The sequence below is a fragment of the Rutilus rutilus genome, assembly GCF_951802725.1.
Source record: "Rutilus rutilus genome assembly, chromosome: 14".
Taxonomy (NCBI): Eukaryota; Metazoa; Chordata; class Actinopteri; order Cypriniformes; family Leuciscidae; genus Rutilus; species Rutilus rutilus.
Window position 1 is genome coordinate 7,958,858 of NC_140219.1, and position 17,633 is coordinate 7,976,490.

The 17,633-nt window shown below is 39.3% G+C and overlaps 1 protein-coding gene across 3 annotated transcripts in view; it reads left to right on the forward strand.

Annotated features, from left to right (window-relative positions):
* Window positions 1-17,633, forward strand: part of ppp2r2ba (protein phosphatase 2, regulatory subunit B, beta a) — a 62,363-nt gene that overhangs the window by 24,582 nt on the left and 20,148 nt on the right. Inside the window, exon 1 of one of the 3 annotated variants that reach the window (XM_084429854.1) lies at window positions 12,023-12,547. The exons of the other annotated variants lie outside the window; for them this stretch is intronic. Coding sequence (XP_084285980.1) covers window positions 12,478-12,547 — 70 coding nt within the window. The 5' untranslated portion in view covers window positions 12,023-12,477. Of the gene's footprint in view, window positions 1-12,022; window positions 12,548-17,633 lie in introns of those variants that run through there. 3 annotated transcript variants of the gene reach the window in all.

Here is a 17,633-nt window from a genome sequence, read left to right on the forward strand (position 1 = left end):
GATCTGTTGGGTTTATATTCAGTGAGCATATCTGCAATGTATTGAGGTCCTAGGCCATTGAATGATTTATATACCAGTAATAATACTTTAAAATCAATCCTAAATTTAACTGGGAGCCAGTGTAAAGACCTGAGGACTGGTGTGATATGTTCATATTTTCTGGTTCTGCTCAGAATCCTGGCGGCAGCGTTCTGTATGAGCTGCAACTGTCTTATGGTCTTTTTGGGAAGTCCAGTGAGGAGTCCATTACAGTAATCCACCCTGCTGGTGATGAAAGCATGAACAAGTTTCTCTAAGTCTTGTCTGGAAACAAAGCATCTTATTCTTGCTATATTTTTCAGATGATAGTATGCTGATTTAGTTATCGCTTTGACATGACTACTGAAACTAAGGTCTGACTCTAGTGTCACACCAAGATTCCTGACTTGATGTTTAGTTGTTTGACCCCTAGAGTGAAGGTATGCGTTCACCTTGAGAACTTCATCTTTGTTTCCAAACGCAATGACTTCAGTTTTGTCTTTGTTTAACTGAAGAAAGTTTTGACACATCCAACTGTTAACTTCATCAATGCATTGGCACAGGGAGTCAATGGGGCTGTAATCGTTAGGCGATAGGGCTAAGTAGAGCTGTGTGTCGTCTGCATAGCTGTGGTAAGCAATTTGGTTCTTTCTCATTATTTGGCTCATTGGGAGCATATACAGGTTGAACAGGAGTGGTGCAAGAATTGAGCCTTGAGGGACTCCGCATGTCATGGATGTCCACTCAGACTTATGGTCTCCTATACTCACATAATAACCTCTCCCATCTAAGTATGACCTGAACCATTTTAGGACTATCCCAGAAAGCCCCACCCAGTTTTCCAGCCTGTCCAGAAGTATGTTGTGATCGACAGTGTCAAATGCAGCACTGAGGTCGAGTAGTACCAGCACTGATAATTTGCCTGAGTCAGTATTTAAGCGAATATCGTTTATTATCTTTATGAGCGCTGTCTCTGTGCTGTGAGCCAACCCTAAACCGTGAGCCAAAACCGTGAGCCAACCCTAACCTATGGAAGCTTGTTTCTACCACAGAATAAAACATTTTTAAAGATAATTACGACTTTTTATCTCACAATTACGAGATTATATCTCACAATTCTGAGTTTATTTCTCAAAATTGTGAGATATAGTCGCAATTGCATGTTATAAAGTCAGAATTGCGAGATATACGTTTGCAATTGCGAGAAATAAACTCGCAATTCTGACTTTTTTCTTGCAATTGCGAGTTTATATCTCACAATTCTGACTTTATTTCTCAAAATTGTGAGATATAGTCGCAATTCTGACTTTTTTTCTCGCAATTGCGAGTTTATATCTCGCAATTCTGACTCTATAACACGCAATTGCGACTTTATATCATGCAATTCTCACTTTATATCTCCCAATCGCGTGTTATAAAGTCAGAATTGCGAGATATAAACACGCAATTCTGAGATAAAAAGTCAGAGTGAGATAAAAAGTAGCAATTACCTTTTTTATTTTTTATTCTGTGGCGGAAACAAGCTTCCATACTAGCCTGACTGACATACTGTTACGTTTAGGTTCAAATCTACCTTCCTTTTGTCGTTAACTATTGCTTGAATGCTTTAATTATTTATTTCACTATCATTAATTTCATTAATCAAAATGTTGTCATAAAAATTATTTTTTTTTTGTTATACCACAACTCCATTGAGCTCCATTTGTCATGTGATTTACTTCAGTCAGGTTCTGTCATCACGCTATCAGACGGTAACCCTAGATCTGTGCCAGAGAGCAGGAACAGTGAGGAAGACTATGGTCCTAAAGCGCCCCTGGGCACAGAAGCGTGAAAGGGGGGAAGGGGGCGTGAATACGTGAGAGTGAGAGATTTGAAGGCCGAGAGAGAGAGGGAGAGGATAGAGTGATTGAAGAAGACAGGCAGAGAAGGAGTGGGAAACAGAGCGGGTGGCCCGTGTGGGGTTCTCGGTGGACAGCTTGGCATCCCCGCGGGGGAAGACTGCTGTAGCCTGCCTGTGATCAGTCCTGGCAGCTGCTCGGCCAAATGGGATTGTCCTGCAGATTAAGGGTCTGTGTTGGGGCAGAGGAGAGGGGAGGGGTCCGGAAGAGAGGGGAGGGGCTCCGGGCTGCGCAGGGCTGTGTAAAAACCCGCCGGTAACTCTAGTGGGGCTTGTTAGGGCTCTGGCAGAGCACAGTTGTTGAGACAGACTCAAGAGATCTAAACCCCTGTTCTCTCCCAGTCTCTATTAAAATATTCATCATTGGAGTAGAGTTATTCCAGTCATGCCAGACGGAAAACCCTGGAGACAGACTGCCAACATGAAGAGCTATGCTTTTTATACCATAATTGGCTGACCGAAAAATAGATCTGGTTGGTATAGAGCAGAGACGCCGGGTGATGGTGCAGCCATTGTAGATAATTACTACAGGCCACAATTAAATGATTACACATAATTACTATAATGGTGCAAATTTGAACATCATTCAGACATGGAAAAAAGTGTTCTGACCTACAAGCCTAGTTTAATCTATTATCTTACAGTAAGGCAATTTTTTGCTATTATTATTTTATTACATTTTTTCCAGTGGCACAGGTTTTTAATGGTCACTGCGGGCCAATTATAAGTCTAGATGACAATATAAGAGACAGTAGTTTCCAGGTGTGTCTTAAATTGTCCTGAAATAAGCCACAAGGATGCTTGCATCTCCCTGTAGCTTAAAAATAATCATTCTGTGCATGAAAATATTCTCCGCTAATCCTTAATGTGATTAGCAAAATCATATTAAAATACTATTGCTCTACATTTACTGTAGTAAATCAGTTCCTCACCTATAAAACAGGTAATTTCAGCGCTCATTCTTGCTTGGATGATTAACCTTCATGTTAGGCATGCTTGAACTGCATTAGAGCAGCTATGGCTTAAATTATGACGTTTAGGTTTTATAATGATCCAATTACACAGACAGCTGTTGTGCTGCATAGCAATGTTTTGTTCCATAAGCAGTTTCCTAGCAACCGGTATGATGGTAAAGGATTGAACAGCTATGGTTATCTTCCTTTCAATCGCAACAACTGGGAATGGCTGTGAAGCGCTGTGTTTTCTTTCTTATTATTCTGGGATTCACAGTAATACACTCCCTTGGAAACGAGTGAAAGTGTGTGTGTGTGTGTGTGTGTGTGTGTGTGTGTGTGTGTGTGTGTGTGTGTGTGTGTGTGTGTGTGTGTGTGTGTGTGTTTGTGTCTGTGTTACTGGGGCACAAACAGAATATTTGCACAGGTCTTTTGAGATTAGCACACACTTGTTTGTATTTGCTCTCTTCCTTTCCTTTCCTTTTCTTTCCTTTCTTTGGACTTTCCTTCTTGTTCTTTTATATAATTTCTAATTATATATAATATGTAGCCTATATATAAAAATTATATTAATTTATGTAAATATTAAGCAGCACAACAGCAGCAGCAAATCAGCATCTTAGAATGATTTCTGAAGGATCATGTGAGTGAAGAGTAATGATGCTGAAAATTCAATATAATTCATAAAATTACTGTTTTACTGTACTTTTGATCAAATAAATTCTGCCTTGGTGAGCGTAAGAGGCTTCTTTCAAAAATATAAAATAAAATCTTACTGACCCAAATTTTTGAACAGCAGTGTATTTAAATGAGCCTATAAAAATGTTGCCTATGTTTTCTGATATTTGGAACAACAGCACAATTGTGAGTGTATGATATTTATTTTAAACGTACATGTATTGCCGGTCTTTAGTCGTTTTAGTTCCAAATAAACCAAATTAGGATGAAACAATGTATCTCCGAGTAAATAACGATTCAATAACTCATAAACACTTGGGCTGGGTTTCCCGAAACCTTCTTAACGCTACGTCGTTCTTAAGTTACACCTTAAGCTGTACCTTATCGATAATACGTGTTTCCCGAAACGTTCTTAGTTAAGTATACCTTCTGTAAGTCATACGTTCGGAAGGTTGGTCTGAACCACTCTTAGCTTTACCTTATCACTGTTGACCGTCTATACGAATATAATTCTGAAGGTTTAATACACCCAGACAGTGTTCAATTAGGCTAATTCAAGTGTTTTCATGCAAAGAATACAATTGTCATTATACGGATTGTTGTTAGATTTTTTATTATATTATCCAAAGGTACATCAGCTGGCGAACCATTAAAGGCTTAAAAGTCTATTTAAAGGGAATGATTGTGGTGGGGAGTTTGCTCAAACTATGGCAGCGATACAGCGAATAGTTGTTCTAAAAGACGGCGCCGTCCACGGAGCGCTTTTAAAGGCCAGTGAAAGCGTAGGCTACTGTCAGTTAAGTCCTATTCGGACGCTAATTGTTTATCATTGGCCTGTATGGTATTTTAAACATTTACAGGGGTAAGTTATTTTATTGCCGTCCGAATCCATAATGTCAGTGTTTTGTCTCACCCAACCCGCGTAAAAATCCCTGGCCAAATTGTTTTTTTGACAAACAGGTCGTGTGGGAATTTAACTGGCGTCTGAATCCACATCTCTGAGTTTACAAGAAGAGATTAAAAATTCACTGTTTAAATCATGTAAGATTTAATGTAAGATGCACACTTTTATTTCTGAAATGCTGGAAAGTATTTACAAGAACACTATTTCATCGCAGCTCCACCTCAGCGAACAAAAATGGGAAAGAGATTAAAGCACGTAAAATTTTTTAAATGGTTATTGTGGCAGCAATATATGATACAATTTTAAAATATGTAGGTTAGGCTATTATAGACTATTATAGTTTGGATTATTTTAAATGAGTTCTAATAAATGCAGTTTCAGCAATTTCTGAAGTGCTTCTTTTAAGAACACCACTTTCTCACATAATGCAGTGAAACAGCCCCTGCACGAGAGAATAATTGATTCTCGAGCCGTCGACATCAACCAATTCAGCACCTTCGCCACGGACAGCACCGGGTAACGTCGGTTATATAGAAGGTATATCTTAAGCGGCTTCCTAAGGTAGGCTATAGTTCGGGGAACACGCCTAGTAAGTAATGGTATACCTTTAGTTAAGTTATACCTTAAGAGTCTTCGTAGCGCGCTAAAAGACAACGTTATCGGGAAACCCAGCCTTGGGCTGTGTCCGAAATCGCCCCCTATAACAGGGCCTTATTTGAAGGGACAGCCATTTGTAGTGGAGTCCGAAACCATAGTGGATGTTATCGAGTGCACTCATTCAATCCCATAATGCACAGCAATAACAAGTGTACAACTGATGCACTCTCAACAGCTAGAGAATACCCATAATGCACTGTGAGGGTCGTGCTGAATGAATTCCTGCGTCTGACCAGAAGATGCATCTGAATCATCCATCCATTCATTTTCCAAACTGATGGTCCAATGTGGGTACAGGGTAATATCATACAGGTATAAATTCCTTTTTAATTGATTATGAAATTGTTTAATTAAAGATTGTACATAGTTTCCATGACAGAGTTCAAGATTATGGAATATTGCCCACGCTTATGGAACCCTCTTCCGATACACATTAAATCTTCCCCATCTCTGGATGCTTTTAAGTCTAGTTTGAAGTCGAATCTTTTTAGTATGGCTTTTAGAACTGATTGAGTGATCAGGTTTTAATTTTGTGTGTGTGACTGTATTGCTTTTGTTGTATTATCTATGCTGTTAAGCACTTTGGTCAACGGCCGTTGTTTTAAATGTGCTATAGAAATAAATTGTGTATTGTATTGTATTGTATAAATGATTTCATTACTGAAGCTGCCATTTTGCTGAGTGTCAAATGATTATTAAACAGTAAGCACAAACTATGCAAAATCGACAGCCTTTCCGACGCACTCAGTGTCCAAATACACTCACTCGGTTTCATTCACTCCTTCAAGTGGATTATCTTAGTAGGGAATAGTAAATGAGGGTATAGGGGGTGATTTCGAACACAGCTATGCACAGATAACTGCATACTGGCATACTTCTCTTACTATTTTTACCATCTTTCTATGGCAAGAATAGTAAGAGTAGCAAAGCTAGTATGCGGTTCTGAATTCAGCAACAGTCCCTTGTTTTAGTTCCTGAATAAATCAGGGTGTTTGAATAAATCGGTTGAGTAAACAAGTAACTAATTCACTCATAAAGACAGTCACTTGTCGCCACCTACTGGAAAGAGTCGCTGAACAATCCCCACCACTAAAGCCAAGTGATACTCACTGCAGAGTCAAATGACGTCCAGCTTAAGGTGTGGTTGTATATTCTAGCTCCACCCCTTAGGCCCAAATTACCTTCGCTCCTCCTCGCTGGATGTCTATCAAGGAGGAGCTAGGCGTAAGCTCCACCCATTTGCTCTGCAGTGAGCAACCTCTCACTTAAGCTGCATGCACACTGGTATGCAGTATATATAAAATTTAAATATTATATTCAATTATATGCCATTGCAACCACCCACAACACCCTACCATCATGAGTAAACACCACTCTAAATAAAATGTTTCTTTTATCTAATTAATCAAGCCATTATATTAATTACTTGTGTATATGTATGTAAATATTGTTGTGTAGTTGACCTGTCTGTCCTATAAATAATCTACCCAGCATGCAAGTGTTTGTATCAGTGTGTTATACGAATGATGGAGTGAGCTACTCAGTCTTTTAATTGGAATGACTTCACATGTAAACTGGCCTGACAAAGGCACTTGCCTCTGGGCTGGTTTTAAAACGTTCAGCCCAAACCATGCATCCATCTGGTTGTCTCTCCCAACCCCCATCTTTTTCTCTCGCTCCGTCTCTTTCACTCTCTTTTCATTCTCTTCCCATGATGATCTTATTTTCTTTGTTTATAACATTTGTCACCTCTGTCTACATTGATAAATGTCACAGTTGGATTATACTTTATATACTGTATGTTCATAGAGCAAAGAAGCACATATTAGATATAAAGGTCTTGTTGAGTCAGTTGCTCTGAAATGGATCTTAGTCAGTATTGGTTAGTCCTTACACACACCTTCAACAGATGGATCCATTAACTTAAATACCCAATTTGGGTATTATTTTATGCACTATTTTATGAATTTGTTTGATGTATAGTGCGAGTAGCGTTCACACTGAAAATTCCAAAAAGAAAAAATGCACTTCAAATACCCAGATGATGCACTTATTTAATAAAAATACAATTTCTGTCATTAATTACTCACCCTCATGTCGTTCAAATCCCGTAAGACTTTCGTTCATCTTCGGATCACAAATGAAGATATTTTTTGCTTTCTGACCCCTCCACAGACAGCAATGCAACGACCACTTTCAAGGCCCGGAAAGGTAGTAAAGAAAGACATCGTTAAAATAGTCCATGTGACTACAGTTCAACCTTAATGTTATGAAGCGACGAGAATAATTTTTGCGCGCAAAAAAACAAACAAAAATAACGACTTTATTCAACAATCTCTTCCTCGTCATTCTTCTACGCTGTTGACCGTGGTGTAAACAGCGCAGCACTTTCAGGTTCTACGTCAGAATGAAAGTTAGAATAGGTAGAATAAAGTTAGAAAAGTGAAATCATAATCAACCACCCCTTTAAATTCGATTATGCTGTTCGCAGTTCTTCGTGGGATTGTAGTTCTTTCTCTCACTGAAGCCGTTAAGTACACAGTCTTGTGCCTTTGTGTTTCTGTCTGATTTTCAAACCATTTTTTTGCTTCAAATCAAAGTTTGTAATGTTATGTTTCACCTCGTTGTTGGTTGATTTGGTTCATGGCTTATAACACTTTAATGAAGAATTTTTTAAAATCCCTATCAGAGAAATGAATGTAAAAAATACTTCCGCTGAATAAGTGGGCGGGCACTGTTGCACTCTATTAGACTCTGATGTTGAATGACAAAATACCTTATAAAAATAAGGTACACTAGACTAGACAATAGAGTACACAGTCTGTAGTGTATAGTGTGTCATGTGGGACACAACTCAAGTGTTTTATATCCATTTTGTTTTTTGGGGGTGAAAAAGCCACTAATCACAGCCCACAAATAATCTATTTCTGCAGGATGCATGATTGAGGATTAAGGATCAATAGTGATGTATTGATTAACCATTGTGAAATTACCACCATGACTGTTCTCTGTTACAGCTTCAGTGATTGGTCTGGCTTTCAAGGCTTTAAAGCACCGGCGTCCTCAGGCCACTGCACATCAGTGCGAGCAATTGGCCATGAAGATATCACAGCATTGTAATTATCTTCATGTTTTGTGTTGTAGCCTTGATGCACACCATTGGATGGGCTAAGCTGCAAGAGAAAGCCCCAGGCTTTGAGTGTTTTAAATAGCATCATACATCTCTGTGAGACCAAAGGTTTTCCAGGAACACAGAAATGTCATTTGTGAGAGTATATATTGATCGTTTCATATCGTATCATATGCAATTCAGGAAGCAAAAACTGAAAACGACATTGTTCACAGAGTATAAACGCAGGGTGGAAGAGAGTCTCAGGTGGCCTTGAAGAGACATGCACAGGCAGTCCAATACTAGAGCTTTTCTTAAAGGAATATTCACCCAAAAAATGACAATTTAGTGTTGTTTCAAAATTAAAACAATTTTGAGGGGGGGATTAATTTTTACACAATTTTTACATGGTTCATAGACCACATCTGTCAGACTCCAAAAAGGATAAACATTCAGTAAAATTATTTAGAAAAAAAATAAATAAAATTGTCTATACAAATTGTGCAATACTTTGCAAGTCTTCTGAAGTTGCGATGAATAATTTATTGCTCACTGAAAAACTTCACATATAAATATACTTATTTAAATATAAATTAGGCTACTAATATAACTGAAATTTTAAATCAAGTATGCTGTTTGAATAAAGTCTGTTCCCTTCATAAATCTATTGTATGTTTTCAAAATAATAGGAATATAGCGTATATAGAATATTTTGTCCTTTGTAGAGCTTGACAGACATGCTGTGAATTGCCTTTGTATAAAAAGCTTTGTGATTCTCCTTTTGTGTTCCACTGAAAAAAAAATAACAACAGCAGGTTTGCAACGAAGGCAGTGAGTAAATAACACAATTTCATTTTTGGGCGTACTATTTCTTTAAGCCAATGCTACAGAGGAATGGAAAGTCAGAACGGCAGGACTTTAATTAAAGCACCACCATTGATCTCAAAGCAGACTGCTGATGCTGTTGGCAATGCGCAGCTCTCACTCTAATTATACTGTGTAAAACAGTCTGCCCCACTCGACTGTCTCCCTCTTTTTTTATTAATGCATCTCCGTCTTTCCCTCCATATCTCTCGCCCCCTCTCTCCCTCTGACTGACAGATAGCTGCTCTCCCTGTTGATCTGTAAAAGATGCCAACTGGAATTTGTCATCGTCCTGGTCCTCCCTCTCCCCTGACAGAAAATCATTGATTTTTGTCGCCCTGTTGGAATAATGATAAGGATTGTTGTCAGGCGAGGGAAACGGCATGCAGGTTTTGGGCTTGGATGCTTCAGATGCATTCAGTGGGGTGGAAAGGTTTGAAAATCACATGAAAACAGGTGCAATGCAATATGCCTGATTACAGCTCACCCAGAGATGTTGCACACATGCATTCTAATGGAAACTAATGGGTGATTAAGTGGAAAATGGCATGTGATGATGGACTATATGAAATTGTCTGAAAGGGCCGATAGACAGATTGTATCGGTAAATTGGCTTTTGGAATTAAATGTCTGGTGCATTTAGGATCCTCTGCATATTTATTATGCCTGCATGTGTTTTGGTTTTGAATTTCAAAGCAGATTTGTTTTGGACACTGGCATCAGGTAGATTACAGTGGAAAATATGCTTAAAGACAGAATGAGAGTAGCAGGGGAAAGTCCCTGCAGAGATTCATATTAAAATCAGCATGTAAATCAAATCTATCCAAAATGAACGCGCCAGCGGCTAGGCTCTAATCGAATTAATCTTCGTCTGGTCTGCACACTTAAGGCGAATGAGACCCTAAAGGGATCTAAATAGAATCCAGTGTGACAGATTTGCGAATCCTCTGTTCACGTATCACTTATCCAAATCAAGTGGATTGTTTTCACATTTGAAAACGAACTAGATTTGCATTTCCTCAAGGAAAATATCAGTGATTCAAGGATAGTGTGCCAAAGAATAGTGTTGAAAGTAACGGCAGAAAGGAAGAAAGCAAGGGAGAGGGAGATTTAATAGTAAAATGCTATGCCGTCAATATCCTTTTTTTATTTATTTATTTATCAACATCAAGATTTAAGTTTAAATGCAAAGTGCATCGGCCTAATTTAGACCCTGTAACATGTCACCTTTACTTTTGTTCTTTTTATGTTTTCTTAAAGCATAGTTTCATTTTAAATTGTCCTGCTGGTTGACAAATAATTTACTAAACTGTAGTTTCTTGATTAAATGAGACATTAAACTAATGCATGCATATGAATTGTGAAAGAATCAGCTAAATACTGTTTAAAATTGTTTTAGATGGAATGTAGCGTACTACCACATAAAATATACACCAGAATGCTTTTTCTATTATTCAAAAACTTTCATGGGGGTCAATGTTTGAGGAATTTTTGTTGTTTTATAAAACTGTATAGTTATTTTGGAGACAAAAAAATGCTTCCTGTTAATCGTGCTCAGCTTAAATGTTTTTATTTATTTATTTTTTTCTGCTAGCTTCATTAGCTAACAGTAGGCTAATGTATTCTTAAGACGTTTCAATCAAAATCCTTTGTAATTTGACTTTTAAAGCAACACCAAAGCACTTTTCCTCTTCGGTCCCCCTACAGGTTGGAAGTGGAATTGTCCATTACCGCTGTCGTAAATAATTTAGCCTACAGCAGCCTACTGTCGCACACACGCTATTTGTTTATCCAGCACCATAATGATGTCCACAGACAAAGTATGTTGTATGATTTTATGAAAGTATGATGTATTACGACATCAGAAACGAAGAAAAACAAAATAATGACATTGCTTGCTATTTATTATTATTATTATTTTTTTTTTTTTGCTATTGTAATGCTTGGCATAAAGCAAGTCAAATTTGTAGTTTCTTATGTCTCATTCGAACTACAGATCCGCTACCCGATCTGGCAAACTTGCATAGTGCGGTATATAGCCGATAGAGGGTCGCAAAGCGAATGCAGAAGTGCCGGTCACCCTGTTACGAGTTAATGAACCACTGAAACGATATTGGAAACACTAAGGTATGAAATAATCTTGGTGTTGCCTTAAAAAAACCTTTATGCTTTTAAAGTTTTTTGTAATATATTTGTTACATAAAACCTCAAATAAAGTGATAAATATTGACAGGACTTAGGTTTGTGTACCGCCAGATACTGATCATACGAAAAGCGCGCAACTGTTTTGAGATGGCTATTAAGCGCATGCGCTTGTTCACGAGCGCCAATTCAGAGGGTTTGTTATATATACTGGGTTGTTTCAACCAGGTTTCAACCTATGTTTGGGTCAAATATGGGCAAACCCAACCGTTGGGTTTAAAATGTAATTAAAAAATTAAACCAACGGTTTGTCCATATTTGATCCAAACATGGGTTGAAGCAACCCAGCATTTTTTTAAAGTGAACTTGTGATTTAACTGTTGAAACGTCCATATAAGTATGTTAAAAAATAATAAATACTTTAAAATCACCCAACCTTGTTTTGATTCTATCTCACTCGTCCTCAAAATTCTCGCTTTGCCATCAACTGCTAATGGCATCTAGGTTCAAGCTGAATTAACTGAATAAAGGGAATGGGGGTTTTCATTCATGGTAGGCTATAGCCTATTTTGGTTTCAGGGGCTGTAAAAGTGCAACCAATTACGTATAAAGAAAATTGCGTAAAATCACTGGCAATTATCGTGTTTACGTCATTTGCTCGCTGTGGTGGTCAGGGAACATTTTAATTGACACGTGCGGTGATTTCAGCACTGGACAGCGCCTGTGTGACTGGGAGGAGCCCGCGCTCAGGCAGAACTTCTAGAACGACAGAAGAACCACATGAACCCACGAAACAGACTGTATGTCCTCAGCAGCAGCAGAGAGAGAGAGAGAGAGAGAGAGAGAGGTAGACGGATCGAGCGCTTGACGCATAACCCCGCCTCCTCGGCTCAGAAGGTGGAAATCCTGCCCTAGTTTACCACATTCAGCGCACCTCGTTTACCAGGGTACCAGGGTTCTTTACACCTTTACGCATTCGTTCTCTATTAATCTCCTTTCAAGATAGGAGATCTTCTAAACGGATTCGCCAGCACACCTGTTTAAGAAGTGCTTCACATGCGTTAAGTATGTATTGCTGAGGGATTTTTTTACCAAACGAGCTCCAGCTGTATCACCCCGGGCATCAGATCATCCGTCACGTTCATGAGAGGGGCGACAGACAGCGCGATGGACCCGCAAACCGCCTGCTGATGTTCAGGGTCCACGATGGATTCCTGCGTGTCTACTTCAGCATTCCCATATAACGGAATCATAAATGGAGGAGGAGAGTGACAGCCGCAAAATTAACAACAGCTTCCTTCGGGACCACAACTATGCAACCGAAGGTATTTGGAAAATCGAATTGAATTAGATTCTCACTTATATTAATGACGGTGACGGTGGGGGCGGGGGGCTTCTCTTCAAGACTCTCCTGTATATGAATGTGTTGCTTGAACATTGGGCGTTAGTGCTTTTTGGTGCATTGATGATTCTCAGACTTTGTGATCTGAAATTCTTACATTCACACAGTGTGCTGGACCCCAGATGCTTCTCCTGTTTTTATGGGCTTAGGAGGACTATATATAGACCTTGTATTAGTCTGAGCTCTGGTTTTAGGTGTTACTATGGGGCAGTGGCCATTGAGATGTGACGTGTACAATGAGTCAGGTATGACTGGCATAACAGAACACGCAGACATTTTTGGAGTGATTATTAAAAGATTCAAAACAGTACATTTTGCGATATGATCATTTGAAATTGCTTTTAAGCAAATCAATAAAAAACTGTATTCTTTATTCTTATCTTGGTGCTCTGTTTCAGCCAATCCACAGTAAAACTGCAACAAGAAATATAATTTATAAGTTATTTTCCCATCTAACAATGTAAACCTGTATTAGAAATGCAGTGATACAGAGATGTTGTGGTTTGGAGAGTGAGCGTGTGTCTGAGAAGAGCTTCATAAGATATAATATAACATTAAGAATATTGGAAGTTATGCATACTTTAGTAGTAGTTACACATGTGTAATGAATGGGAGTTTGTAAACCCAATGACTCCATCTTCAGTCTGTTTTACAGCCACATGTTTAAAATGCAGGCGCAAGATAAAGCCTGGCACGTTTAATGCAAACATTTGAGGTGAACAATCTCCTGTCATGTTTGGAGCGTAGATGTATAGCAGGAAAGCTAGGTCTGGGCGTGGTGGCGGTGGTGGGCATCTTCCTGGGCAGTGATTAATGGCTGTGGGAGGTTTTGCAAAACAGACTTAATGAGCAGAATCAATCTGTAGAGCTGTTGGACTCGAATGCCCCTGGTTTCCTTGGTTTATGACCTGTCTTGTGCCCACCCCGGCTTTCTGTAAATCACACAGTAGCGGTGGAGCGTTTGCTCAGACGCACACACCCTTACATACCATAAGCCGCACAGTGTCTTTCACCGGCAAATGTGGCCCTCGCTGTCTCGCTGCTATGGTGCATGTACAGTCTCGAAGGAGTGTGGCTGACTGCATTCTGTTTGCATTAAGATTGGTACCTGAAATCATAAGCAGTTTATGCTAATCACTGGCAGTTAGGAATTGATCCCACACAATATGTATAAATTATGTTTAAAAAGACCATCTCTTTGGACCCTACCAGTTCTCTTTGCAGTATATATGGCTTCACCCATCATTCCCAGCTGTTTTCAGTGCTATTCTCAGATGTTTTGCTGCTTTTTGGGGAGAGCTAAAATTTGATATCTGTCCTAATTACACAGACTCACAGCTTGTGCTTTAGTGTCGCATGACTGTGGTACAAGCTAGGATGTAACCAAGTATTCAATATTGGGGAAGACCAAAGGTTCTTACAATTGAATTGATTGACCATTGTTCTAAATAAATGTGGATACACATCCCTTACATTGACTGTGCTTACATGCACAAGAAAATGAATTTGGTCATTTGGTCATATTCCAATGATGTGAGTGTCATTTGAACATATTACCTAAATATGTCCAAACAAAGGTGATTCTGGGTGATTTCAGATTCAGACAGAAAAGGCTAACTATTCTTGGAGCAAGAACATCTTGGCCTACATTTTGCAAATTACCATGCTTGTGTTTTTACTCTTAACATAAATGAGAAGTTATTAGTTAAGTTGATCAAGTTACTGACCAAAATTACAAGAATGCATGAAAGACCATCTCCAGTATTTTCATACTGTCTGATTACATATGCAAATTTCCAGTAGCTGAATATCATGCAAAAGTCTTTTAGACTCTTAATCAAAATAAAAGCTCTTTTATTGGGATCAATGGTTCCGTGAAGAACCTTTAACATCCATGGAACCTTTCCACAAAAAGGTTTTTGTAGTGGAAAAAGGGTTCTTTATATTATTAAATTATTATTATTATGGTTCTTAAGAACAGTTCACTAAAAGGTTCTTTGAGGAAACCAGAATGGCATTGCTGCGAAAACCGCCTTTTGGAACCTTTATTTTTAAGAGTGTACAGAAAAAGGGAATTACTAGACTATGGATCTCAATCGTAAAATGATGTGCATGTAAAAATGGTCATTGTCTGTGGTTTTTACAGTCCTTGGTTTTAAGTATTCCTCGTCACAACTCTTGCACAAAGGTAGACTGTGGTTTTAACATGGCATTCCCAAAATCCTGCATAAATGTGTTTGCATTTAGCTGTTACAATCTAGGCTGCACTCATTCACCCCACCCCCTCACCACTATGTGCATACCCATACTGCCTTGCTCACGTGATGTAGTAGATGATGGTGGTATTTCCCCACTGCAGACTTCCTCAGAGGCGTAATTGAGGTTCAGGGTTACTCTCGCTCAGTGTTTCTTTCCCGCAGGCTGTGATAGACAGAGTTCAATAAAGCAGCACTATAGCCCTTGTGTGCTTCTGTCAATAGACACATATAGAAAATGGGCATCTGAGTTCGGAGTGGTTGGAATTCTCCATTGGGATCACTTACATCAGAGAGTAATGTGTGTTGATGCACATTCCGAGCACGGTTTGATTTTGATTATCGAGTGCACTCTTTTCTGAAACAACCAGTGCTATCTGCCCTATGACCCAGCGACGTGACCTACTAAAGGACCTCTTCTCTTCCCCGATTTGTCTAATTCACTGAAGTGCCATGGCTGTTGTAATTGGATTTCGCAGGGGTAACTTTGTAGTCCCAGTAGTGGTTTGTTGGGTCCCAAACCTAATAAAGCCCTGACAGATAGGTGATAGAGGGGTGTTTCAGGAACACCCAATATTGGCATCCCCTTTCTTACGCTAAAGAGAAATATCAAATTATGCCATGGGGGTTCATAAAGACCTTTTAGGTGTGGACTTAATATTTCACATATGCAATGAAAACTCATGCATAGCTGGATATTAGTTTTTTAATAGCTACTCCTTTTTTATTGCGTCTTTCCAACGGGAGTCGTGTTTGCTCACACTTGGGGAACATTCAAGGTGCGGCGGCGTAATTCTCCCGCATTTCATTTGCACAGGGAATCCCAGCGTTTCCTGCAGTGAAACACAAGCAGAGCATATGCAGCGATAAACATCATCTCTAGTGGAATAAAACGCACTGAAATAAATGAAATTTAGTTTCATTAGCATAACACAGATGCTTTCGGCATGACAGCACTAATGGCTGGAGGATGGATGCGACCATGCTGAGAAAGAGAAAGAGATTCAGTTTGTCTTTTAGGTTGCATGGGTGTAATTGACCAGAACGATCCCCCCTACTTGCTTACACATCAGTCCATTCCACCACCCACGCTACACAACACACTAATGAATGAGAAAACGCCCTGAAACACTGACAAGATCATCAATCGCTGCAAGCTAGCAAAGTAGCTGAGCTTCGAAAACTCATAGGGAGAGAGAAAGATAAAAATATTGCCTGGCAGAGAAAACGCTTTGCGGTACTCCAATCTGCACTGCAGGGCCCGAAGCCAGCAGAACTTAGCCTGGATAGACAGTATTGGCCTCACGGTTCTGCGCAGACAGCTGGCCCAGGCTCAGTTGCATTACTGCTTATGTGGGCACTAGTGCACTAAAAGGAGGAGATTGCAGCATTAAGATGTAAGGTCACCTCATTCTAGGCCAATCTTATCTTCGTTTAATATAGTCTAACCTCACCACAGTCTTACCTCATTCTTACCTCACCGCAAGAATACCTCACTACATTGTAATACAAGATTACCTCAGCTAGGGATGTTGATGGGTACATAAATAACTGGTACATTGGTCTCAACAGACACATGAAGTCACACACTAATTGTCTTGAAAAATACTGTTTTGGATTTAATATTTTATCTTGATAAATTATTGTTTTGGTTACTGGTAGTGGCGATTCCCAACCAGGAGTACATGTACTCCAGTAGCAGGGTTTGGCCAGAGGCAAAATTGTACGGGGGTGGGGGGGGGTGGAATCAACCTGTGGGGAAATAAAAATCAACCTGCAGCAACAACAACAACAACTTAAAGTAGTAGCTAATTCCTGCGGGAAGACTGTGGACTTGGCAACACTGTCCATATGGTCCCAGAGGGTACCTGGATAAACCTATAAAAAAAAAAAAAAAATTAATCACTAATAATCAGATACAATTGCATGGACCCAGAAATGTCACAACTTAAAGGTACACTGTGTAGATTTTTAAGTATTTTATTAGCTAAAATCAATGCCTTTATTCATAAATATGTCCTCATTGGTGTAAAATTACCTCTGCCAATGATCTGACTAATCCTCGTAAGCGAAGAATTTCTTATCGTTATTTACATTGGACGGGCAAGTCCAAGGAGGCTTCCATGTCGTTCCGCCATTTAGAAAAACTATAATAGCAGAGAGGGACAAAAAGCACTAGCCTACCTCAACGCGTTTCCGTTCAGAGCCAGCGTCACGTGACTGAAACCAGCTGAAACGGACAAGGAGATCAGTGAGAGGCGCTTGTCACTGCGGCTGCACTGCACGGTACTTCATAATGCAGGATCATACTTATGCCGAGCCACAGGAGAAGGAATCCTCGTCGCCAAAAAAGCGAAATAACAAACCTCATCACTCGATGAGTGCTATTGGAAGACATGTTGTCATAGCTTCTTGGTACATAACGACTACCGTAGTTGCAACACGCATTTGAAAAAACGAGGCGCTAGAGAGCACTATTCGTTTGAATGCAAAATACAATTTCACCGCTAGATGGGAGAAATTCCTACACAGTGTACCTTTAAATAAAACATACACTCTCAGATGTCTCATTAAAGACCGAGAAAACTACTTGGTGAGGTTTTCACCCACAATTTTCATTGAATCATTGTGATTATGGTCATTTTAATAATATTAGTACTGCAAATGATATCCAGTAAAACACATTCCTGTAGCTCAAACAGTAGAGTATGGCAATAGCAACACCAAAGGTCATGGTTTGATTCCCAGGGAATG